Source organism: Gobius niger (assembly GCF_951799975.1).
Source record: "Gobius niger genome assembly, chromosome: 1".
Taxonomy (NCBI): domain Eukaryota; kingdom Metazoa; phylum Chordata; class Actinopteri; order Gobiiformes; family Gobiidae; genus Gobius; species Gobius niger.
The window spans coordinates 54,633,736-54,648,270 of NC_136852.1; the positions used below are offsets into that span (position 1 = coordinate 54,633,736).

Here is a 14,535-nt window from a genome sequence, read left to right on the forward strand (position 1 = left end):
CTGTCTTCATGGTGATGTATCGAGTACAAAACCTGCAACACTTGTGTAGACCTCAACAAACACATTCTGAAATATAAGCTTTTCATATTTCAATCGCTCCAGAGCATATTGCATTTATTCTTGCTGTTCATCAAATGACCTTATTACAAAAGGATTGCTCCTTCCAAAAAGTGCCAATACTTAAACAACAGTAAAGGTTTTGGCCACTAAGTACACCATGATATTGGTTTCAATGTAGGATTTATGCTTCTAAAAAGTGAGAAGATGTTATGTTCAGCTCAAATTCTGCAACTCCATTTCACCACCTTTTGAAAAAGCAATTAGATGCAACATTCGCCTACTCCTTCCGGTGTCTATTGGCCACATTCAGTGTCTTCTTTTATCATGTGAGAAATATTGTTAATGAATTATGTATTTTAAATATTCATGCACTGCTATTGGAGCAAATGGCATTGACCAAATTACTGGCAAATGGCTTATACCCAGTTGATACAATTTAGGCCTATTTTAGACTTTTTTTTAAACCTGTTATAGCCTAATCTAATCTTGACATAGGCCTAGCGGTACTTGCAAAGTCCAATATTTTATGAGGTGATTCTTAGAAGAAGGTATTGGGTGTGAAAGGTTTGAAAACCACTGCACTAGACACTCAATTCTCCTCTCAGTGTCAGTTCAAAGTTTATAATTGAGTATAATGTTGATAATGAAGAAAGTTGGCATGAAGGGAGGCCTGCCTCATTCTCAATCTGTCTAAGAATGTCATCATCTTGATAGAATATTTGATATGTATCTAATTTTCGCCTGCACAAACAAAAAACTAGATTAGCGCCGACTCGCTTTATACTGATCCGAAATCCCCAAAGAACCCGAGGAGCTTTGCGTTTTTATGCTTGCCCTTCATTTCTTCTTTCATCCATGGTTAAATATGTAAATAAAATGTCTAAAGTCATTCTTCAAAGGGGGAACAAAAGAAAAAAAGGGGGCTGAGGGAGAAGACAGCCATAAAATTCCTGCGATTCTCCATAACATTAGCCGGAGGGGGGCCAGCTCCCAGCCTGAGCCTAGCAGCAGGGGTGCACGCTCGCTCCATAGAATCACACATCTCAAATCCCACACACAAAAAAATAAAATATCTTTTCAGCTTCAGCCATCAAAGCACCCCCTCCCTTTTCACTTTATTAGTTACAGAATTATCTCACAGTTGCTGATTTCTGAGCGATCGAAGCGGCGCCGTGCTTTCTTCCCTGTTGTGGTTGCAGAAATAAGATAAAACATTTCTATGTGTTTATGTAAAAAAAAAAAGACACTAGAGCTTATTGTTACTCAATGAACTGACCTTAGGAAGCCTTTTCTACTAATTTAGTCAGTTTAGTCAAATCAGCAAAATTATAACAGAAAGGATGATGTTCACAAATTGAAATAAAGTCAAATGGCTCTTAACGTGGTGTATTGAACGGTTTCTATAGTATATGATGTTGTTTGAGTAGAGAAGGGTATAAACTTCACCAAAGTAAAAAATATTATGATCATCATACTATACAATCACTGCAACTAGTTGATTCCCCCAAAGTAAAAAACAAAACAAAACAAAAAACAACTATTACTAGTGCAACAACATTGACTATTACAATAAGTATGATTGGCTTTTATTACGTAAATGTAACTCCTATATCCGCACTTGTATCACCATTTTCCTGCCAGGATGTACTTTAGATACAGATGGCATCTCTGGAATCGCCCATATATGATCATGTTTGAAGCAGTTGAGGGGGGAAACAAAGAGGGGAAAAAGCTAAACTTTCTATAATTACTCCAAAACTACCTCAACAAATGCTGAATTATGAATATAGTTTTCTACTAAGTAAAGATGCAAAGACATGGAGAGGAGCAAAGTGGTTCAACAGCCCATAATTACATACAAAAACAGAGAATGCTACATGCTAATGCTAGCTACGACTGCCGTTTTGTGCTTCTACTGAACAATCTGCTGTGAAAAAAATCCATATGGGCCTGATTTAGACTTATATGCCTGAAAGCAGCTATAAAGAGTGAATAATACTTTCTTCCCCCTCGACGATCATTTAAGTAAAAATAAAGTACATATACTGTTAATAAGTTAGTCAAGCTGTCACTACCTATTTACAGAAAATATAGTCATTAATACCAAATAAATGCATGCTCTACCTCGATACTGCTTTATCATTGTGACTTAAACCAGCAAAATGATGAAAGAGAAAGCGAGAACAATGATGACGAATTGTGAGAAACTCTTTTGACAATTGCATCGCCCCTGTGCTATTGCGCCCGAAGGCCGAGGGCAGAGATGTGCTTTGACCAGTCACGCACAAAGACACCGGTTTTGAAATTATTCCTCTCCACATTAAAGCTGTCATGCCTTTTTTGTCCCGGACTCATAATACAAGTGTATAATACAGAGGGAGGAGGGGGTAACACAGGCCTATCAGCTGTTGTCCTTGGCTTTGTGGAAGGGCCTCAATATGAAGAAAGAATATGACATGGCAGCTATAGGCTTTTATGATTATTCCTCTCAACTTTTTCAACAATGATAGTTTGGTTTACGTGTTGTTGCAATGTAAATATCATCCGTAAAGAAAGAGTGAATGATATTGTTGTGGTGCAGTGACTATTTTAGACATAAATTAGACAAATAAAAGATGTTTAAAATCCTGGATATATCTGATGCATTTTAATTGACTAGATAACAGTTTCTATAGTTTCACCAATTGTAAGAAGACATTACACTCTTACTATCAACTAAACAAGAAATAGTTCACATTCACAAGCAATTGTTTTAACGAGTAGTACAGAGTAATCCTGACATGGGCCTCCCTGTACTAAACCACTAGGACTCATAAAACTTTCAAAAGTGTGACAAATATCCGACAGGGCATCTCGATTTTGAAGATGAACCTGAACGCTGTCTTCCTGTTTCTTTTTGGTCAGAGACGGCATGTGGAAACAAACCATCCACACAGCAATTAAACACTTCGAGGCCAAAACCAAAGCCTTAAACAATAGCAGCTGGATGTGTGAAATCTGAGTGACACATGTGCTGCACACTGTCGCTTGTTCTATTCCCTATATTTATGCCCATTGAGCCGCAACAGCTGAAATGCCACTGGTAAAGATATACCAAGCTCAAAACGTTTAGACACGCCACTGTACCCACTCCTGTTCCCGTCTCGCCTGGGCACATTTCTGAAATACTTTTTAAAGCACTTAAGTCACTCTTGTAAAACGTCCACTAAAAGCACTTGTGTTTACTTGATTGGTGTCCCCAGAGGATCCCACTGTCCCAACCAAAGGATAAATCTCACTTTTTACAAGGTAACATGAGTAAGAAAGAGGGGACAGGCCCTGCACTCAACGTGGTTGCTGCCAAAGCAAATGTTTTACAGCCTTTTTTTATTAATTTATTGCACCGTCTGTTGTGTCAGACTTGTTCACGTCTTTGTTTTGTTTTAAAGGGTTAATAAAGATTGACCATTTTTACATTGACAAAAGAAGTCGTGTTGCACAGGCCCACAGGGGACCGTTGATGGGACAGGAAGTGGACTGAGTATTATAAAACGCAATGCAAGTGTTTACAAGGAGAGCTCAAACGGGACACTAAAATTCCTCATTGATACTTTTATGACAGATTTGATCAGGCACAAAACATACATTAAAACTGGGCTGCCTCTGTTGCCGTGTAACCCAGAAACATACCGGTGTACTTTGTGCCAGTCCCAGGCCTGTATAAATGAGGATGTAGCCTGAACACAGAAGGAGACCTGGAAGACAAAAGAAAAGAAAGTCTTATCGAGTTGTTTTGAAGACATACATTTTTAAATAGCCTATTCATCCTGCATCTGAAGGAGTCCATCTATTTTGTAGCCTACCTTAAAGGTGCACTATGCAACTTTTGAAGACCTTGTAGTGACTCTACCTTTGCTTTCCTTCAACGTGGCGTCTATGATGCTCCAGAATCAATTGTTTTGGGTTTTCCGGTACGAACCCACAAAAACAACTGATCCTGGAGTGTCATAAAGGACACTGTGAAGGAAAGCAAAGGTGCCATGCTACACCCATAAAGCCACCGATCCACTAAAAGGTCAAAGATAAATACATTTTTTTTTTTAAATCACTTCGAAAGTTGCATAGTGCACCTTTAATGTAAACTTATCAAAGTGGGAAAAGCGAATGTTGCTCAAGTATGGTTTGTGAAATGTGCAGGCTATGAATTAAACAATTTGGTTATATTACACTGCAAAAAGTAAATATGAAGCATTGGCTTAGATGACTTGAATTGAGGAAATGTGTGTTTTTTTTGTTTTTTTGTTTTTTACAAATTTACACTTTTTTCCTGATCTGACCGAGTTTCCTTGATGACATGTTAGACTGTTTTTTAAGATAATCTCGTTTCAAATAAGAAACTGCCAATGGGATCATTTTCTTACCCCACTGACAAAGAAAATGACCTGAAATAAAGCCAATTGTATTGAAACGAGTCTCGGAACAAGTGAAATAATCTAAGTCAAATTCTCAACTCAGTCTTAACTAGTCAAAACAACTCAAATGTGGATGATTATGCTCAAAACGAGACCTTTAAACTAATCTAGTTACTTGCTTTTTTGCAGTGTAGGAAAACAACGACTCTCACAAAATTGTCTACTTCATCGTCTACGTTTTTGCTGCCAGTGCCTGCACATTTCACACACCATATCGGAGCAACTTTCCTTTTTCCAGCTTTGATAAGTTTACATTTGGTAGGCTACACCGTAGATTAGCTGAATAAAGCAAGTTTTTACCCTCTAAGCCTGCAAAGAAGAGCGTAATGAGCAAACTGTTCCGCACGATTTGAAAATAATCCGCGTGTCAGTGTCATCTTTCTTATGCAAAGTAGCTGTCTTTGAAGGCGGATCTTTTGGCAGGTTGGTCCGGGGGACTGGAGCTCAGAGCAGCTCAGAGCGGCGCTGCCACCAAACGCTCCGGCGGCAGTACAGTGAACGACAGTGGCGAGCGCTGGGACGCGTTCACGACATCATCAATTGTGCTTGTTTTTTCCGTTTTAAACTGATTATAAAAAACGCTCTTGAAGTGACCGCGTTTCAGCAGCCCAAAAGGACTCGAGGAACCGCTTCTGCGAAACAAAAGTTGCTGGGAGAAGAAAAAGAAAAAAACTCCGTGCGCTCTTCTTCTTCTGCACAGTTCACGCGGAGTATCATGAGACGGGAGGGAGCACGAGAGCCCGCTTTGGACACTACTCTGGACACGTAAAGAAAGCGTTTTTTTACTCGCGGGAATTGAGCGAAAACCAAGCGGAAAGAAAAGGAAAGCAACAGCGCGCTTGGAAACATGGACCAACGTGGTGCGCCCAGAGCAGACAAGCACCCGGGACCATCGCGGGATTTGTGCTGAACTATCAGGGGAAAAGATGCACGCGTAAGTTTGTTTGTTTTTTTTGCGCTAATTTTTTAACCAGACAAACTTGTAACAGACAAGAGGGGACAATGTTCTGTGCCAAACTCTGTCTCCTCTCTGCACTGCTGCTGATGTTGAGGAGCAGCTGCGACTCTGCGATCAGCTCCCTGGACCCGGACTGGTCAGGGGAGGGCAGATGTCAGCATATAAGCATCCCCCTGTGTAAAGACATTGGCTACAACATGACCCGCATGCCTAACCTAATGGGGCACGATGACCAGAAAGAGGCAGCCATAAAACTGCAGGAGTTTGCCACATTGATTCAATATGGATGTCACATTCACCTCAAGTTTTTCCTCTGCTCTCTGTACGCCCCTATGTGCACAGAGCAAGTGTCGAATCCCATCCCCGCCTGCAGGGCCATGTGTGAACAAGTCAAATTGAAATGCTCTCCCATTTTGGGGCAGTTTGACATCCCATGGCCTGAATCTTTGGACTGTTCCCGCCTGCCCAAAAAGAACCACCCCAACAGCCTCTGCATGGAAGCGCCCAACAACGGCTCAGACGAACCCCCTAAAGTGTCCCACACGCAGCCTCCAGACCCCTTCAGACCCCAACGTCCTATCCAGGAAACATCACGCCTAAAGGACAGCAACGACAAGGAACCGTGTAAAAACCCAGGCAAGTTCCACTTTGTTGAGAAAAGTGAGTCGTGCGCCCCGAAATGCCACCCCAAAGTGGATGTCTACTGGAGCCAGGGTGACAAGCAGTTCTCCCTGGTGTGGATGGCCATTTGGTCCATCCTGTGCTTTGTCTCCAGCGCGTTCACGGTGCTCACTTTCCTCATTGACCCGCAGCGCTTCAAATACCCCGAGAGGCCCATCATTTTTCTCTCCATGTCCTACTGCGTCTACTCAGTGGGCTACCTCATTCGGCTTTTTGTGGGCGCAGACAGGATAGCCTGCGACCGGGACAATGGTGTACAGTACATCATCCAGGAGGGTCTCGAAAGCACGGGCTGCACCATTGTGTTCCTCATCCTGTATTACTTTGGCATGGCCAGCTCCCTGTGGTGGGTCATCCTCACCTTGACGTGGTTCCTCGCCGCGGGCAAGAAATGGGGTCACGAAGCCATTGAAGCTAACAGTAGCTACTTCCACCTAGCGGCTTGGGCCATTCCAGCCGTCAAGACTATCATGATTTTAGTTATGAGAAAAGTAGCAGGAGATGAGCTCACGGGCGTCTGCTATGTGGGTAGCATGGACGTCAAGGCGCTAACAGGCTTTGTGCTTATACCGCTATCATGTTACTTAATCATTGGCACTTCCTTTTTGTTGTCCGGTTTCGTTGCCCTCTTCCACATCCGCAAGATCATGAAAACCGAGGGGGAGAACACGGACAAACTGGAAAAACTCATGGTTCGGATTGGCGTGTTTTCGGTGCTGTACACTGTACCGGCCACCTGCGTCATCGCCTGCTACTTCTACGAACGCCTAAACATGGACTACTGGCACGTGGTAGCCAAAGGCCACAAATGTGTGAACAGCACCGGCCCTGATTCGAACGAGTGCGTCATGAAGTCGTCCATTCCGGCGGTGGAGATTTTCATGGTGAAGATCTTCATGTTGCTGGTGGTGGGCATCACCAGTGGGATGTGGATCTGGACTTCTAAAACGCTACAGTCGTGGCAAAACGTCTTCAGTCGAAAGTTGAAGAAGAGGACGAGGAGAAAGGCCGCCCCCAGTAGTGTGTTCACGAGCAGCAGGCCCTACATCAAACCGCATCAGTCGCTTAAAGGACCCAACACAAAGTACGAGCCCACACGACAGCCCCCCACGTGTGTTTGAGCCAAAGATGAAACTCGTGAAAGCTCTTATTTTGAAAACACTTGTCAACTTAGCAAAAGATAAAGGTCTTGCATTATTTATGTACTGAAGAAGTAACATTCAGCATTGTGCAAAGGTTTTTGGAAGGGAAGGATTTTGATGAAAAAATGAAATGCATATGAAACAGAAAACAGAATCTAAAACACTGCAATTCAATCAATGAATTTTCTATTTATCAAAGCACTCCAACAATTTTCCACCCTACACTCAAACCTTTGCACAGTATTGTACGGTTGTTTCCTGTTTTGTTTCTTGGGCCATCTCATGCAACAAAAACTTCCATTGAGTGAGATAAATGCTTCTCCTGGATCCACTTATCCCATTGAAGAACTAAATAGACAGAAGCGCTTTTATTATTCACAGGAAACAGTTGGAATAAAGCATTCGGATTTGCCATTGGGGGTTACTTGAACCATGTGCAATAGATGTTTTCCTTCCTGAGGACACTTGTACCTTTAGCGACTGAATGCTGACAATGAACGGACCACATAGACAATGCAGGAGCTTTTGATACTTTTATGTTTGGATTGGATTGGATTGAGAGCAGCTGTTGACAAAAGACCGTATGAACTTTTATTGTAAGGCAAAGTCTTACATTGTTCGAGCACTCAAAACATTTGTAAATGCAGTTCTGTTTTTTCTTTGCTGTTTTATAGCAGAAGGGAATGTTTGTATATATTTCTAAAAAAAAAAGTATAGAAAATAAATAAAACGTTCTAGTTTTTAATATTTTTTCTGTGTTTTGATTGTGATTGAAAGAGTAGGAGTTTGTGAATTTGCTTCCACCTTTCAAAGTAACAAAAGGACGGGATTACGGTACAAATTTAAGAATAACAGTGTTTATACATCTGTGATAATGTAGAGGTCGTGCTTTGTAAATGATAGCACTGTTTACAAATCCTATACTTGTTCCAAAAATCAATAACTCACTGGACGATTCATAAAGAGCACCCATACAGTAAATCCTCCAGTTGAAAAGTACACAACTTTATTTTCTCCTCCTCCTCAGCGTGGTGCATGTGGCTGTATCAAGGCTGCGGCTCTACAATAATCCAGCGCTCATTCACGACAGGATTAGAGCGTTTTGAAGGGCTTGACTTTGAAAGACAGGGTTTTACTCCAAAGCAAAATACTGAATATCTGTCATCTCCTCTCGGTCTTATCAGTGCACCATAGTGCTATTTCTAAAGACACATCTGGTCAGGATTTGAAGAAGTTACTTGCGGACTAAAGCACTTTATTTGAGTGTGGACAAGCTGAATGCACTGTGTGGTATCTGGAAATGTTAAGCGATTCTTAACCTGTCAACAGTTTGAATGTACAGTTTCAGAGCACAAATGCAAGTCTTGTCTTGTACCAGCGGCTTTGGTCTCAATAGCAGTCAGTGAAATAGGAAAAAACACAGCTATATTATGGGCTGGCTGCATAGGTCACTTTAATGTAAAGGCTGTAAAGGTCTCAAGTGGTAGATGAATTACATTGCAAGGCTTGATTTAGTTTCCATGGACTTGTGCCACATTTGTCCTTGTTTCTTCCAGTTTAGGAGCAAATATTTCACATGCAGTTTGAAACGACTCGCATTGTCTGAATATATAAGCATTTGGATAACCTTTCACAGAATTTGCAGCAGACAAAAAAACATTTCACAAGTTGTATTACACCCAAGGGCATTCAAGTTCCAACGCCAACCAGACCCGCTGTAGCCTTCAACATCACATGACTGAACCTCTGCGCGCCTGTATCAAAGTCAGAGTGCGCTATAGTGGCCTGTTTGAGCTGAGAAAGAAAGGTGTGAGAGCTTCAAGCGGAGGCCACCTGGATGCAGCCCCTCAGGTGTCATGGAGGCAGTAAATATAAATGACAGTTAGCACTTCCCCGAGGGCTCTGGCAGACTTCACTTCTCCTCTTCTGAATTCTTCAAAGCAAAAGGGACCCTGCTCAGAGCAAGGGCAAAGGGTTGAGCGTAAAAGCACAGTGTTTCTCGGTGTTCAAGGCGCGCTGTAGCTGCTGTCGTGTCAGATCGCTCCATAGAAGGTAACAATGTCTGCCATTCCTATGACGTAAAGTTTGTCAGTGTACTCTGTGATGACTTGTTTTATTTGTCTAACAGGGAAATCCCAGGGCAATCATGTGACTCAGGCCGATGCCGTGCATACTTCCCATTTGTCAGCAGAAAGTGCGTCATGTTTTATGTTACTGTCACATAAAGAAATCACAAATGGAAAAACAATTTGTCTAAACCTTTCAAAAAGATGTATTGTATATGGTCTAATATTTGTTATTTACAGGGATAGCGTTTTTAAATACTGAGATATGTTCTTACCTTAGTTTAGATGAGTTTATGTGTAGCTGTCTGGTCTTTGCGTGTGCCCTCAGTCACGTAAACTGAGCACAGACAGTGTTAACATTTAGCCTCTCCTCTTCTCCTCAAACGGGAGTGAAATTAGAAGCAACCAAGATCTTCCACGTTTTCCCTATTTAAATATGGTTATATGAGGCTTTACACGGATCGTGTAGTCACACAAAATGAAACATGGCATGATTTTCTAAGAGGATAAAAAGGGGATAGTATAGGCGTAGTAATATAGTTCCCCTTTTATCCGCTTAGAAAATCGACATGTTTAATTTTGTGTGACTATACTTGGATTGTGTAAAGCCTCATGTAACCAATAGGGAAAACGTGGAAGAGCTTGGTCGCTTCTAACTTCACTCCCGTTTGGGGCCAAAGGCCTAATGCCGTCTGTACTCTGTTTACCTGACTAAGCGCACGCGTATAGACCAGAAAGGTACGCATCAACTCGTCTAAGCTCAGGCAAGAACATCTCAGTATTTAAAAACAGTGGCCTGTTCCTTTAAGTTCACCTTTAGAGCATCACAAAGTTTAAATGAGGACTCAAAACTAGATCTAAAACTTGATAAATGCTAGCCTAGCACTCTGGAAGAAAACTGGAAGGAAGTGAACCAGGACTTTTTTTTTTGTCAGTTTGCAAACTATGAAAGAGGGAAAGTAAAATGTAAACTGTTTGTCCCTATTCTTCACAGGGATGAGTTTATAAACATGCTACAACTTTCAAGGTGCTTTACTGTCACGATAAAACCGAAAAATAGATTGATAACTAGATAGCTGACAATTGATGAAACGTTTTGCCATCAGATACAGTCTTTTTTCACAATATGTCTACATTTACATTAATTTATGCTTCTTGAAAAAAAAAATGAGTACAGGGCCTTTAACTGTCTACCAGGAAACCAGAAACTACTACTACTACTACTACTTGTATCCCCAGAAGAAGCCTGCATACAGTTTGAGAAGCACCAGTTTTGGAGAGCGTAGAGCTGCCTGTTTTGCAGCACTCATAAAGTTCTCTGACACAGTGACATAAATCAGTTTCAAGGATGACAGAGGCTCTTTGATCAGCGTGTGGAGACGCCCCACGTCCTCTTCCTCAGCACCTGTTTACCAGTCCAGACCTGCCTCTCGCTCCGACTGCCTATTAGCACTGTGACACACATGACACGCAACAACACAACAAAAGAAATGTGACGTCAGCAATGTTTGTAAAGAATGACCAATATGAGTAATATTAGTGCAAATAAATAAATACTTTGATATACACTATACTACATGTCGATGACTTTATATTACAGTATGTAGTGAATATGCCAGAATATTGTAGGCCTCATCATATCACTGTGAAAACTTCTATTTGCAAGCGAGAGGAAAAAAGGATTTTATGCTTGTAGTGCTTTCTACATGTGGTGGTCCTGTTTAAATGACCAACTTGTCCCGGGACTGCAGGCGGAAACTAGTATTTTTGATATAACCTGACATCTCTTTTTTTTTTAGACTAGTGTCTTTTTGTGCATTGTCCCTGATCAAATATCTAAAATTCAAACGTATCTGTTAAAAGGCCTAAAAAATCTGTATAGAGTAAGGATGAAAAAATTGGCTCTGCCCATGATGATAAGATCTGGTGATGGCATGTGCTCCTAATTCATTTGGCACAGTCAAGTGCATTTTTAAAACAGATGTTTGATGGTACAGTAAACACAATTCAATTGATAGTATAATGTTTTGTGAAGAACACAGAATGTACTTTGTATCGCATAAACGGGTTCAGCAATGTGTCCATGTTACAGAAATAGCTTTCAGACTCAAAGCATGCAAATAGCCCTGTACTGTATGTTCCCATCTCTGCTGAAGGTGAGAGTAATTATATAAAGCCTGCTAACACACGCTCAAGGCAGGGCCGTGCACTGTTTTCAGATGCATAATGAAGCGCCTCATGTCTCTCTGCTGATCAAACACTTTTTGATAGTGGCTTTGGTTCGAAAAAAGGCCTGAATATGTTTATTTGCATGAGGCAAAGCAGTGACTTTGAGGTGGAGATCAGGCAGATTAGCGCAAACTGACAGAGACCTGAGCAAACAGACACACCTCCCCTCGAACACAGGCGAGCGGCGCACATTTCCTCACTGTTATAATGTACTGTTTGAGATCAGTCAAACCACACGACAGCAACCCGTGTCGCTGAAGCACACTGTTCATTGAGCGCCACTCTCCTGCTCCTTTATTCAGATCATTCATGTTCACAACACAACAATGAAGCAAACACTGACATACAAAAACACTCAGCTCAGTCTCTCTCTAATGTGGTCTAAAGCCGATCACGAGGGGAGCAAGAAGAAAGGAAGTTAGTGTGGAATATGAATTTAACCAAATTTTGTTCTGGAGGCCTTCTGCTTTGACCTTTAGTATGAAAGACCTTTGTCTACTGTGCATCTTATTCTAAATAATTACAGTAACAGTGAAACTCTGTGAAACCTGTGCCAATAAATTCAAACTCACAAATTAATAACTGGGAGTCAATCAAGTTTTACATCCTTCTGTGTAATGATTGTGTATGTGTCACTCTTTGCTGTCAAGTTTGAGTGGAAGTAAACGCTTTGACAGGCTGGTGCCGTGGAGGAATAGGCCCAAAAGAGACTGACTACATGGGTGCGCGTATCTTAGTGTCAGACAGGGGAGGGAAAATGGATGGATGGGTGTTGAAGGATTTGGCAGGACTCAACATCGCCGAGAGAAAATACCTGGTTCAAAGAGATGCTGAAACTTAACAAACAAAGAAGGATGGCACAGTAGGGGGCTGCAAAAGAGCGCGATCAACTGTCACATAAACTTTGTGGAAATACCCTTGTCCTGCTTTCGGGAAAATAACACATACTTTCAATTAATCCCCTCACAAAACACACAATCCTCCAGCTATAGGTAATCCTGACCAAGATCCAAAAATGGGGAGATGTGTCCTCGCTCGGACTTTGTACTGCGGTCATCCAAAACCTCTGACAGGTGGCAATTGGGCACTCGATGGGGCAAATGCATGGGCCAAACTTGATAAAGTTGAAAGATAAACCACATTATAGCATTGCCATATGGAGCAAACAGGCCAGTGAACGCTATAAAGTATGTACTGTGCTCCTGCCAACATACTTTACATATGGCTTTCACGTGTTTTAACCTGCACATAATTAGCAACTAAAATGTTGTTCTCAAATCCAGTTCTTGACTTTTCAGCTTTGGCTTTGCTCCTTTTTGCGTGGCAACCTTTCCTTTCTCAGGGCATCAAGCAAATCTTCACCGACACCCACAACACTTAACATGTGTTAGTATACAGGGGTCCAATGGTGTTTCATTTTGCTCCGAGGCTGTGTTATGCAGTGACAGGACTGGAAGCAATTTACCGCAAGTACTGAGGAATCGCTGAGGAGATGATAAATGGCTATTGCTGGGTGTGTAACTGTATCTGATTTCTGCGCATGTGTTTCTTTGGAGTAATCAAGCCCCAACATGGTTAAAAGCATTTTGTTTTCCTTCAAGTTGCAGTGGAGATCGGCTGCTCCTGATAATAATAATAATGGGTGTGATGGAAGGAGAAGCTAAACTGCGTTGGGAAGAGGTCAGGACCCGTTTATCTGGCCTGAGTGGAAAATAGCGGCCCCCAATAGTGGCCATATGGCAAAGTAGTGCAACTAGTTCATTGTAACTCAACCAACAGAGGAAAGTCGTCAGGCCAGCTATAGCCCTAAGGTAGCCTGAAACAGGATCTTGTTGACAAACACCAAATAACACACAAAAAAGGTAGTCTGGACTAATCTCATGTTCAATTTAAATCCCGTATTGCCTTTTCAATGTTATACATATCTGATATATTAATAACATTTAAACCATTTCATTTCAGGCTCTAAGACCTTCAGTTATTGGTCCCCTACCAGTGCCTGGAGTCAGGACTGAACAGGCTGCCTTTCATTTCACTGAACTCTGGAACAGTCTTCTTAAAGAATGTTCAGATCCAGACTCAATTCAGTAAAGCTGTGTATTTAAGGCTGGAAGTATTATATCTGCACTTTTATATTAAATATTTATGTTTTATATATTTATATTTGCTTTTTAATGTAATATGTAATTCTATGTTATTTATCTCTTTTGACTCAGTAAAGCACTTTAAATTACTTTATGTAATTGTGTTGCACTCAATTGAGCGCAGTCCTTTCTCGTCATGTGTCACCCCGTAGCCGTGGCTCTTAACAAAACCATAGAGGCTTTAGGCCAGGATCATGGCCTAAAAGGTGCCAAGTGTTGCGACCTGCATAAAGCATACAGTGGGAACCAGATGTTAACATACACTTCTTAAAGACACATATGCATTTTGTTCTCACTGTCAGACATGAAACCAATTAGAAATGCCAAGGTTTTTTTTATTTTTATAACTTTTTACAAAACCAAAAGTTACATACATTTCATTAATATTAGGAAGCATTGCCTTTAAACTGTATGTTTTGGGTCCAACGTTTTGGTTTTCCTTCCACAAGCTTCTCACAATAGTTGGCAGGAGTTTTGCTCCATTCCTCCAAACAAAACTGGTGTAGCTGAGCCACATTAGAAGCCACCTTGGTGCACATGCCTTTTCAGCTCTGCCCAAACATGTTCAACTGGATTGAGATCAGGACTTTATGATGACCACTTAAAACATTGACTTTGCTATCCTTGAGCCACTTTGTAACCAGTCCGGCAGCTTTGGGTCATTGTCCATTTGGAAGACCCATCTTCATGATGTCATCTATTTTCTGAAGTGCACCTGTCCCTCCCACAGCATTTGTGGGCATTTAGCAAATAGAAATAATTGAAATGAAATGAAAATTCGAATTGACTTAAAAAAAGTCAAAG

The 14,535-nt window shown here is 41.4% G+C and overlaps 2 protein-coding genes across 2 annotated transcripts in view; one reads left to right on the forward strand and one right to left on the reverse strand.

The window, feature by feature from the left end:
* Positions 1-14,535, reverse strand: part of rimbp2b (RIMS binding protein 2b) — a 214,631-nt gene that overhangs the window by 111,919 nt on the left and 88,177 nt on the right. The window lies entirely within an intron of this gene.
* fzd10 (frizzled class receptor 10) lies at positions 4,810-7,971 on the forward strand. The gene has a single exon (XM_079569364.1). The coding sequence runs from the start codon at positions 5,514-5,516 to the stop codon at positions 7,269-7,271; it is 1,758 nt and encodes a 585-aa protein (XP_079425490.1). The 5' UTR covers positions 4,810-5,513; the 3' UTR covers positions 7,272-7,971.